Genomic DNA, 12326 nt, shown 5'->3' with positions numbered 1-12326 from the left:
ACATGGCTCTTATTATAGTAAATTTATCATCAAGATGCTTAGAGATGTCCGTGCTAGTCATACATATTTAAAACCAAATGGTTTAAGTACGCTGGGAAGTATAGCCCAAATTTGTTAAAGATTTTGTTATAGCTCCACAGAGTAGTAGTTAGTTCTAGTTTTTGCATTTTTACAGCTGCTAGTTTTACCTTCGACCTTAACACATCTGCTTGTTGGTCTATTATTTTGGAAAACTGATTGGTTACTCAAACTATAGTATGGAATCCTGCCGACACGCTAAATTAGTTGAAGCAACATAAACCTGCTCGCATTCACAAAAATAGTTTGCAAATGAGAGCAAAATAGGGAGATAGAAAAAAGTAAAAGGAAACAACTCTTTATCCTGCTCATCAGGTTAGTAGCGGTGCTTGCTAACAATGAAAAAATGCGTAACTTCAAAGATTTATGTTTGAAGTTGCTTCAAGGATGTTTACCAACTGTACCACGGCAAAATTATGTCTATATCAAAAACATCTCTTAGTTCTGATCTGAAGTCATTAACTCTGCTGTTTTGAATGTTGCTCCATTATAACATTTTTCTGCTGTTGTTAACACAACTATGTTTAATTTTTACACTTAACTGGTAACATCCAAATGTGAAGAATGCTTGTACTTTTTCTTGTTAAGAATGTGTGCATATCTCAATGATAGCTATCATATGCTAGCCTACAAACATACATGTATTAGCTTGCTTTGCTCAAACCATAACTAGCATAATCCTTGTAGAGCAATTCTGAGGTTGAAGTATTTTTATGCACATAAAGAAACAAACAAGTTTTTTAAACCACTGATTTGTTGCACTATCAGTATAACATAATATTTCATATTATGTTATACTGATAGTGCAACAAATCAGTGGTTTAAAAAACTTGTTTAGTTTGGAAACTTAAACAAGTTAACATAATATGGAATAACATAATATTCCATATTATGTTATATGATACTAATTTGACAGTGCAACAAATCAACTGTTTAAAAATATTGTTTATATATATAAATAGATATATATATATATATATATATATCTACTATATCTATGTATATATGTTATATATACATATAAATATGTTATATATAACACACATATATGTTATATATACATGCATTGATAAATTTTGGTGAATCTATTGTCTGTAAAATATTCAACTTTTCTTATTAAGCAGCAAATGTTTTTAGTAGACTCGGTGCTAATAAAAAAGCTCTTAAATGTATTTTAAAAAGTATACCAGACACTGTTTAATTTCTGTTTTTATTTTTGGTTTCTTCATAGTTTTCATTTTACGTGTTTCGCTATTTTTAACTTATTTTACCTATTTACATGAACTATCTCCTCTCCCAATCAACACAATCTTATACATCACTGATATCTCAATCCCATAATATTTGTAGTGACACACTCTATCACCACGCAATAAAGTTCACATATCCTAACATAGCATGTAGGTTGGATATTCAAGACATTTCAGAAATCAGAAGTATTTTGTTTATTTGGTATTTTAATGTGAAACATTCGTTTCGTATAAGGCCAACTTTACATATTGTTTTCTGAAATATGCCCGAATTGGTGTATACGGTGAATTTTTGTAACTAGCATTTAAATAAAATAAACTTCATAACATATTTAGCAGAATTATAGTAAATAAAAGGTATGGTGCTTGGTTGATTTACAAAGAGAATGAATGGCTAACAGAGGACTGGATGTCAGGCATCTGATAGAAAAAGAGTCTGCTGAAGGAACTAACATATAACTCTGATTTTTCTGCCAGATGCCTGTATACTTTCATGCAGTAGTATCGGCACAGACATTGTTGGCATGAGAAATAGTAATGCACCCAATGAGTTATATTTCACCTGAATTTTTTTTAGAAATCAAATAAATATAATTATTGTATGGAGTACTTTTAAAGGATCCCTCAAGTCAAATTTTAAAAGATTCTATCAGAAAGTATAGATATTTTTTAGCATTCAAGATTTTTTTGTTGTATCAGGTGATTTAGCTGCTAGAATGTTTTTAAATTAAAATCTACAAAACTTGATCACGGTTAAAACGCTCAGTAGAAAGACTTCAAAATGACTTGACTAGCAACTTCCTGTTTGCTCCCCTCGTTATGACATTGTCTATTGCTGTGTTCAGGTTGCAGTGCTATGATTCTCTATTGACATATACGTGTTCTGTATTTGCTCATAAATCCCTGAATGCTTCCAAATCCCACCTAAACATATGTTTACTCAATACGCTTATGTGCCCGTATATTTACCAATTGTAAAAATGGAATGCTCCCCTCGCAGATTTAATTACATAGTATGCTAATAGAAGCAACCAACCACGCATGCCCTTTTTGAACTGCCCTATTTTTATCAACCTGTTCAGTTAGTACACTAGTGACCAATGACAGTTTAAGACTGCTTATAGCTGGCTAATAGCTGCCTAGCAAGATTGGCTTGCAGACCAAACCGGCTGACAACTCAAAGTAGCAAAGGTAGGCCTATGTAAGCTCACAGCAAACTTTAGAACAATTTCTCACTTGCAGAACTTTTGAGTATTACTGATTTCTCTGTAATATGATTAAACTATCAATTAGATGATATACAGCTTCATTCACTCTTAAACTCTTTTGTTACCAAATTAATTTTTTTATTTGGCCGTAATTAAATATTTAGTAAAACTTAATATTTGTCAATAGTGCAATTAAGTTGTTACAACTTTTAAATAACAGTCTATTGACAAGATTTTGATATCAACTTGATACGTATAAATTTTCCATTAGCCGAGGCTATAAAATAGGCTAGAAATGTGTTGCAAAATGTCTTCAGACACTTTATTGGTCCCTTTCACTACTATTATAAGTAACAATGCGAGCATGTTTCGAGTCAAATGAGTTATTCCTATTACAATTGCTTACGTCGTTATTATTGTTGCTAAGAATAAAGTAACCTAGTGTTACTAAAGCCGCTGGTCGATGCAATAAAGAAATTGCGATAAAAAAAATTGTTTCTGAAAAGTAAAACTAACTACAGTGTGTACTTTGTTGATTTGTTTTATATTTACACATATGATTGTTTGTTTTGTTTAAGTACAGATATGATAGACTAATTAATTAGTTACACACAAATCAGAAACTTGGTCACACGTAAATGCTGTACTAGTACTAATGTATATTAGTACTAATATATATTAGTACTAGTACTAACATATATATTAGTACTAGTCATAAGGGATGAGAGAGATCATCAGGTGCACCAACAAAGGGCTGAGAGTAATAATGTGTACAGTTAGTCTAACATTCTGGAAGGAGGGCAACTAACTCAGATATAAGAGTGTTGAGATGTGAAGCTGATTACCACAAGTTCAAATCCTGTATGATGCAGTCTCTTTTTCAACCTCTAACATGTTTCTTTTGCTATAGAAAAAGAGATCGCTAGTGTCACAATCTATAGAAATATCATTGGTCAATACCGCCAGTTGCTTGTCAGTTATGCTTTGTAACTATTGCAGAAAACGGAACATGGATATCAAAGCTTGGAAACAATCAATTATTGCTCTTCTGTTACTCGTAGGGAGCCAGTACCTACTCTCAAGCTACTACCTCAGGACTTACAGCCTTGCTCGTCAACACTTGAAAGACACATTTTATTCAAAGCGCTTTAACCTTACTGATACAGCAAATAGTTATTCTGCGAGGTATTTCGAATCCAACTTTACTAAGATCGACACTGTCTTAAGGTTCGGAAAACTGAGTTTGATGAAACATGTTTCAAGGAGTTTTACGGTAAGTGAAAATTCGAGTAACGAAGTATTTGAGAAAAGCAGCCCAGCAACCAAAATAACACCTTATGGTCAGGTATCTCTACAGAACTCAGCAACACCTGCAATCAGGCTTCAAGCTACATCTTGTCTTCGTTCGTCAGCAGAACAAAATGAAACAGAAATCAACAAAAAACGATTGATACTAGCATGGACGGGTCTTACCTCTCGAAAGCCGTTGTGGGGCATAACTTCGCACTCATTCCGAAGTTGTGCTTATCAGAACTGTGAGATAACAGGAAATAGAAGTGAATTAGACTCTGCTGACCTGGTTCTCTTTAGAATAAGGGAACTTAAGAGGAACTTGACTGCTGAACCATATCGACTCTATGTCTATCCATTAGACACTAGTGATCTACCGCCCTATCATAACCCAGACCAACTTTGGATGGAGCTCAATCAGGTAAAATATAAAACTGTCTCAACATTGTATTCTGCTCAGTTTTAGTTGAGTTATATGTCTAGTTCACACAAGAACAAACCTGTTACTAAATCCAGAAACTTCTTGTTTATGTCAAAATGATGAATCTGTAGAGAATTCTTGGTTGCGATTTAGCCATGCTGTTTTGTAACATTGTTAGCGCAGAGTTTGAATGTGATTTGGTAATTATAGCTCTTGCCACATCCTTATTATTCAAAACTAGGTATACGCTTTTGGTCAATTGTTTTTGCTAATGTAATGGTGATCAGGTTAAAGCAAAATATAGTTCTCTTTGTCATTGGTTGAATAAATGTGCAAAGCAAAAGGATCTTGGTTTCATAAAAAAAATCCTTTTTTGTGAACTAAGCATTTCTCCGTTTCTTATTTTTTGCCATTGTCAGTTTTTAGCAATGGTTAGTTTTCACCATTAATCAGAACCATTGCTTTGTTTGTTACATCACAAAGATGAACATTTCTGTAATCCCTCTGTATGCTTTTCTTCAAACTGTGATTAACATGAACTGTTTGAATTGTTTTACTCTTTTTGCAAAAAAACATTGTTGTCTAAAAAATGAACAAATCGTTCTCAATGGTTTTTGAAGAGTGTGCGCTTCCCTTAAATTATTGTAAAATTACCTAAAATCATAGACTATAAAATGAGTGAAAGTAATAAAAAAAAGGAAAAAAGTCGTCAATACAAACCAATAATATTACTGTCACGGTAAAACCAATAAATTACAGTCACGGTAAAACCAATAACTAACAGTCACGGTAAAACCAATAATATTACAGTCACGGTACAACCAATAAATTACAAAGTTAAGTTTAGTTTATTCTTCTTTTTAAAACCAAAGGGCTAAGTCTGGGAAGATCTTGGAACAGATTAGGCAGTTTTCGTGTATTTTACTGTTGGTGTAACGTAAAATCCTTGTAACGTAAACATTCTTGGAGTGATTTATTTATGTTGTAGGAGCATCTACTGTAGTTACCATAATACTGCATGTATTACAAGAGGTTTTTAATTTACTGGAGCGCTTAGCATTTTAAACACAGTAGAATAGGGGTTAGCGCTCTCTTCTTTTTCTGATAACAACTATTTTCTGTGAGGGCGTAGGCCAGGCATGTCCAACAGGCAGCCCTGGGGCTGCACCCGATATAATTAAAATTTATTTTACTAGTTTATCTTGGTTCTTGAGGTATAGTTAGCAAACACCGCAGCTATGGGTAGTGCACATAAAAATGCACAAACTAATATTATTGAAAGTTTCTAAATTCTATCTGCTTTTTGGAAATTCCCTTACAACCTTTATTTCTATTAGCTGAATCGATCAAAAAATCTTCAAAAGGAAAAGTTGGATTTGTTTCCTCATAACAGTTTACCAACAACAGTGTTTTACCATGAGGCATCCAAAGTTGACCAGTGTTCATCTTGTGATTGAAGCTAAAGCAAGTCTTTGATTGAAAAGTCTATTGGTAGTTAGCTGACTGAATCTGTAGACTTACAACCACTATTATTATTATTTTCATAGCCATTTCTTAATTTGTATGATCAAGCATGAAATAGTTTATGAACAGTAAGGAAAAGGTATTATGGTTGCCTTTCTCTTTTGTGTGCGCAATTTTTATATTTTGGTCCATATTTCTCTAAGCTGTTTAAAAAGTTTAATCATTTTTGCAGAGAAAAAAGTTAAACTAGATCTAAATAGTTGCTAGAAAAGAGAAGCATATCTCAATAACTATTTCATACGGTAGATTTACCACTTCACACGAGAAATAAAAGCATTTGTAGAAGTTATATAAATATGTTGGCATTGCTAGTCTTTAAGAAAGTATTCAAAGTATCCTCATTGTACAGTAGATTGCTCTCAGAAACTATACTCTCTGTACTAAAGTATAATCATTGTACAGTATATTGCTCTCAGATAGTTTACTCTCTGTACTAAAGTATAATCATTGTACAGTATATTGCTCTCAGATACTTTACTCTCTGTACTAAAGCATCATTATACAGTTTATTACTCTCAGATATTTTATTCTCTGTACTAAAGTATCATCATTGTACAGTATATTACTCTCAGATACTTTACTCTCTGTGCTCAAGTATCATCATTGTACAGTATATTGCTCTCAGATACTGTACTCTCTGTACTCAAGTATCATCATTGTACAGTATATTGTTCTCAGATACTTTACTCTCGGTAATAAAGTATCCTCATTGTACAGTATATCGATCTCAGATACTTTACTCTCTGTACTGAAGTATCATCCTTGTACAGTATATTGCTCTCAGATACTTTACTCTGTACTAAAGTATCATCATTGTACAGTATATTGCTACCAAATACTTTACTTTCTGTACTAAAGTACCTCTCTACTGTATTTATTTAGTGTTAATAAGTTTGAAGTAAACAACAATCTTAAATTTTCTATAGGAGTCACCAGTACATAGCCATGCTGATGAGGAGCTGCAACCACTAAATGGGTTTTTCAACATTTCCTCCACGTATCTCCTTGACTCAGACTTCAGTCTTTCCTACATCCCTGGGGTGAAACATAAAGCTGGTGTCGCCAGCTCTACTATTGATTATTCAAAAGGAAAAACAAAGATGGCTCTGTGGTTTGTTTCTCACTGCAATGCAGCGTCTGGTAGAGATGCTTATGTGCGAGAGCTTCAAAAGTACAACATTACCATTGACATATATGGTAAGGAAGTATTGGTGACTGCTCAGAAGTAATAATAATATTATTATGTTGCTGTGGTTTGTATTAGAGAGGAGGAAATGGCATGTCTGCTTGTATTATAAATTTGAAACACGCCAAACTCTTTAATACACATTTAATAGCTGAACGCCCAATGTTGCTAATAAAAATTTGTTGCATCAAAGATTGATTTTAAATCAGCATATACATCCTCATTTACTATTTGAAATTTTAAATGAAGGTATTTGTTTACTTCTGTGTGTCGGGCCGAGACATAATTCAATTAATCAAAAACTCAAGGCAGAGCTAAAACATATTTTTGAAAGTCATTTCTTCCTCTTATGCTACACATTTGCTCAGGAGTTAATATAGCTTATAAACAGTGACAGGTAATACAATTACCACTGGCTGAGTTGTTTTACCTAATTAATTTGTGTAATTTAAGCAGGTAACTTCAGCTAGTATTTTAACTTTTACTATAATAAGAGCTGTGTCTGTCCGAAGCCAGCTAAGAATGTGAAGGAAAAATACTGCACCTCTAAAGAATGGAACCAATACATTTGTATTCATGGATGTGAAGCCAAGCTCACTATCACTAAACCATACAGCTATTTTGCCACACTACGGAATAATTGTACACATAATTATTACACATCATGATCTCTCACAGCGTTCTGGACTGTAAGCATGCAATCATACGTATTTTAAGCATTAACTATTAACAGGACATACGAACGACGTGCTGACAAAAAAACTGATGCATACAGACATGCTGACAAAAACTTGACTTTAAACTAGCCGTGCTACCCGGCATTGCCCGGGTGTTAAAAATCAGCTTATAAATACACAATGAGCAGTAATGCGAGTTGCCTGCCAATTGCTATTAGCCTGGCACAATGCCAATGGATAACTTGAGTAAGCTTACTAATAAGAACTACCGCTTCTCATGACGTTACGCCATAACTTCGTGTCGTGACAAAGAGTGGTAGCGTATTTGCTCCCATATAGTGACATACGTATATTGCCTAATCAATCCATCAAGCTTGTGTGGCTGAATTGTTAAGGTATCAGACTGGTGAACCGGAGGGTCTAAGATAAAATCTTCTGCAATACAGATTCTTTATTCCATGACTTTAATAGTTTTAACTGGAACTATTCACATACACACAAACTTTGAGAAATATATAGATAGATAGATAGATAGATATATAGATAGATAGATAGATAGATAAATAAGAAACTACTGGTACTTTTTCAGTTTACTTTTTAATATTTCATAATTTACCAAAAATCAAGTGACAGTACAAAAACCTTCAAGGTGCATAGAGGGGTCTATGGAAGATTGCTACAAATATAATTTTGAGAAAAGTCGCTCTCTTATTACATTTTATGACTGGGCATATTGAAAGATACTGTTCTATCTGCTTTTTATACTGCGTCAATCTAAGTTCTTTTGGTTGATAGAATCTAAGTGTTTTTAAAATAGGCCACTGTATGACCACCGTCTATTTAGATTTGGCATTGAGCCTGCTGCTATAAGCTAAGTCAAGGTTACTAGAAACAATCAATCATAAAAAACTCTAGTATGTACAAGTGAACATAATTTCTCAAAGGCATAAAAGGGAATGTGAATTACGGTGTAAACCACGCTTCGGCTTGTTTTCAATGGCAGTCAAACTGCGTTTTCAGTAGCACATTTTTATAGTCGCATGTGTATTCTTTTAACCATAATTAAAAACCAAAAATGACATGCTATCAACAATGAAATCAACTGATACTCATCTTAATCGTCAGGTTATATAATAAGTTTTGCTCCTATTATATACTATTCTGAAGTACGTCTTGCTTGTAGGCAAGTGCTCAGGTATTTCGGATGGCTGTGCTGCCAATAACCTCACCTGCTACGGAGAACTAAGGCAAAAGTACAAATTCTACTTAGCCTTTGAAAACAGCATATGCTCTGAGTATATCACAGAGAAGTTTTGGAATACCCTCACCTCTGACAGTTATAATATTCCTATAGCCCTCGGAGCACGACTCGAGGAATACACCAAGTTTGCTCCACCCAACTCTTTTCTACACACTAGGAACTTTACTAGCGTTCGTGCTCTGGCAGAGTTTATGCACCGAGTTGATGGAGACAGAAAACTGTTCAACAGTTTCCATAAGTGGAGAAAGACACATGAGATTGTTCCACACTTCGATGAAACCTCTCTGCACTGCTATATGTGTAAGCAGGCAAACGAGAAGTGCCGCACTCGACTAGACTTAAAGAACTTTTCAAAATATTGGAGCAGAAAAATGAGTTGCGACGTGATCCCAGAGCCAATTCGTTAAATGCATTTGCACCATATTCAAAACTCTACAGAAATACTTATTAACTGAACTGGTTAGCATTGCACAAAAATGATGAAATGGCAAATATATTTTTTTCTTTTTCTCTCCCTTATGCAGTCAGTAGTTTTGACAATAACTGTTTTAAGGTTTAGGCTTTATCGCTGATTTCCATTCATCCCTGTTTTCTGCCTTATTTTGCCATTTTTTTCAGTTTAGTTCTTTCAAATCACTATTCTGTTTAGCTACCCCTAAAGGCTGGTTCACAATATATCGTTGCATCTCGACATTGATGCCACAATACTTTGGTGATCGTCGATTATAACGATGTCCACACTATCACAAAACCTTCCACGTTTGCATCAGGAAATACTCCGTGCCGTAATGTTATCATTTATCTTTTTCAATTTTTGGGAAGAAACCTCTTCGTTTTCCCGTGCTGGAATCAAAAACTAGTCGTGCAGCAAATATCATAAACGGATACGAATAAATCTCACTATCCGCAACCACGAATTACTATCGCCAAAATGGTTCACATTTGGAAGTCAGTCACTGTTGCTAGGCAAAATATCGGAAAAGTTTGACAGCTGCAAACTTTCCTCACGTTTCCGCGATTCTTCGTCAATGCCATCGATTTCTGGCTCACATAATCGGTGATAAACGCCGAAAGGAAACCGCTGACTAACGGCAATATAGTGTGAACTAGCATTTAGTATATTTAGCACAGCAAATATGTTTAATGTCGGATTTAAATTGTATTTCAAACTGATGGTATATCTGACAAACACCGCTGATGTATCTGGCACATGCTACCAACGAGACTGGTGGAAGCTCTCATCAGCACCGACAGCAGGTTCAGCATATCAGTGTTTAATAAAAAATATTGATCATTTGCATCTCATTGGCTAATATTGTGGGTGGTGAACAAACCTTTCCTTGGCTATGATAAGATTCCTTTAAAACTAGAAACAGTCTTACATTCGAGTACATTGACCATATACAATGAGAGCTGGTGTTACTGGTAAAAGATGATTTTGTACAGCATATCGTGAAGAAGATATTGACATGTGTCTCACCCTGCATAAAAACTAATGTATCAGCATTCCAGTGTACAAACTTACAATCAAGCATCATTTGTCCTTAACTTGTAACTGTTTTATTCATTTCATAATTTACTAACATATCTCTTGGTTCCCGACTGAACATTCATGTATTTTAGATATAGAGACTGAATTTAATAAAATTGCAGGCATACAGCGCAGGTGAGAGTGCGGTTTCAATAACCGTATACCAATAAAGTATACCAGACACTGTTTAATTTCTGTTTTTATTTTTGGTTTCTTCATAGTTTTCATTTTACATGTTTCGCTATTTTTAACTTATTTTACTTATTTACATGAACTATCTCCTCTCCCAATCAACACAATCTTGTACATCACTGATATCTCAATCCCATAATATTTGTAGTGACACACTCTATCACCACGCAATAAAGTTCACATATCCTAACATAGCATGTAGGTTGGATATTCAAGACATTTCAGAAATCAGAAGTATTTTGTTTATTTGGTATTTTAATGTGAAACATTCGTTTCATATAAGGCCAACTTTACATATTGTTTTCTGAAATATGCCCGAATTGGTGTATACGGTGAATTTTTGTAACTAGCATTTAAATAAAATAAACTTCATAAAATATTTAGCAGAATTAAAATAAATAAAAGGTACTGTGCTTGGTTGATTTGCAAAGAGAATGAATGGCTGACAGAGGACTGGATGTCAGACAACTGATAGAAAAAGAGTCTGCTGAAGGAACTAACATATACCTCTGATTTTTCTGCCAGACGCCTGTATACTTTCATGCAGTACTATCGGCACAGACATTGTTGGCATGAGAAATAGTAATGCACCCAATGAGTTATATTTGACCTGAATTTGTTCTAGAGATCAAATAAATATAATTGTTGTACGGACTACTTTTAAAGGATCACTCAAGCCAATTTTTGAAAGATTCTATCAGAAAGTATAGATATTTTTTAGCATTCGAGGCTTTTTTGCTGTATCAGGTGATTTAGCTGCTGATGTGTTAAAATTAAAATCTACATAACTTGATCACAGTTAAAACGCTCAGAAGAAAGACTTCAAAATGACTTGACTAGCAGCAACTTCCTGTTTGCTCCCCTCGTTATGACATTGTCTATTGCTGTGTTCAGGTTGCAGTGCTATGATTCTCTATTGACATATACTTGTTCTGTATTTGCTCATAAATCCCTGAATACTTCCAAATCCCACCTAAACATATGTTTACTCAATACACTTATGCGACCGTATATTTACCAATTGTAAAAACTGAATGCTCCCTATCGCAGATATAATTACATATTATGCTGATAGAAGCAACCAACCACGCATGCCCTTTTTGAACTGCCCTATTTTTATCAACCAGTTCAGTTATTACACTAGTGACCAATGACAGTTTGAGAGTGCTTGTAGCTGGCTAATAGCTGCCTAGCAAGGTTGACTTGCAGACCAAACCGGCTGACAACTTAACGTAGCAAAGGTATGTAAGCTTACAGCAAACTTTAGAATAATTTCTCTATTGCAGAACTTTTGAGTATTACTGATTTCTCTGTGATATGATTAAACTATCAAGTAGATGATATACAGCTTCATTCACTCTTAAACTCTTTTCCTACCAAATTAATTTTTTTACTTGGATACAATTAAATGTTCAGTAAAACTTAGTATTTGACAATAGTGCATTTAAGTTGTCACAACTTTTAAATCACAAAGTCTATCTACAAGGTTTTAATATCAACTTGATACGTATAAATTTTCCATTAGCTCAGGCTATAAAATAGGCTAAAAATGTGTTGCAAAATGTCTTCAGACACTTTATTGGTCCCTTTCACTACTATTATATGTAACAATGTGAGCATGTTTCGAGTCAAATGAGTTATTCCTATTACAATAGCTTACCTCTTTATTATTATTGCTAAGAATAAAATAACCAATGTCACTAGTAGC

General features: G+C 34.1%; 1 protein-coding gene across 1 annotated transcript; it reads left to right on the top strand.

Moving 5' to 3' along the window:
- The first annotated feature begins 3545 nt into the window (after positions 1-3545).
- On the top strand, positions 3546-9302 carry LOC137400913 (4-galactosyl-N-acetylglucosaminide 3-alpha-L-fucosyltransferase FUT6-like). Its single transcript, XM_068087252.1, has 3 exons — positions 3546-4247; positions 6698-6976; positions 8802-9302. The coding sequence occupies exons 1-3, from the start codon at positions 3546-3548 to the stop codon at positions 9300-9302; spliced, it is 1482 nt and encodes a 493-aa protein (XP_067943353.1).
- The last annotated feature ends 3024 nt before the right edge of the window (positions 9303-12326 follow it).

The sequence above is a fragment of the Watersipora subatra genome, chromosome 7 (assembly GCF_963576615.1).
Source record: "Watersipora subatra chromosome 7, tzWatSuba1.1, whole genome shotgun sequence".
NCBI lineage: Eukaryota > Metazoa > Bryozoa > Gymnolaemata > Cheilostomatida > Watersiporidae > Watersipora > Watersipora subatra.
Note: the sequence above shows the minus strand (reverse complement) of the source record. Positions and strands in the feature narration are given on the sequence as shown.

Excerpts from the sequence above, each read along its gene's own strand:
- LOC137400913 (XM_068087252.1), top strand. The coding sequence starts at position 3,546 with ATGGATATCAAAGCTTGGAAACAATCAATTATTGCTCTTCTGTTACTC. Across the intron at positions 4,248-6,697 it reads TTTGGATGGAGCTCAATCAG|GAGTCACCAGTACATAGCCA; the intron begins GTAAAATATAAA and ends AATTTTCTATAG. Across the intron at positions 6,977-8,801 it reads TTGACATATATGGTAAGGAA|TACGTCTTGCTTGTAGGCAA; the intron begins GTATTGGTGACT and ends ACTATTCTGAAG.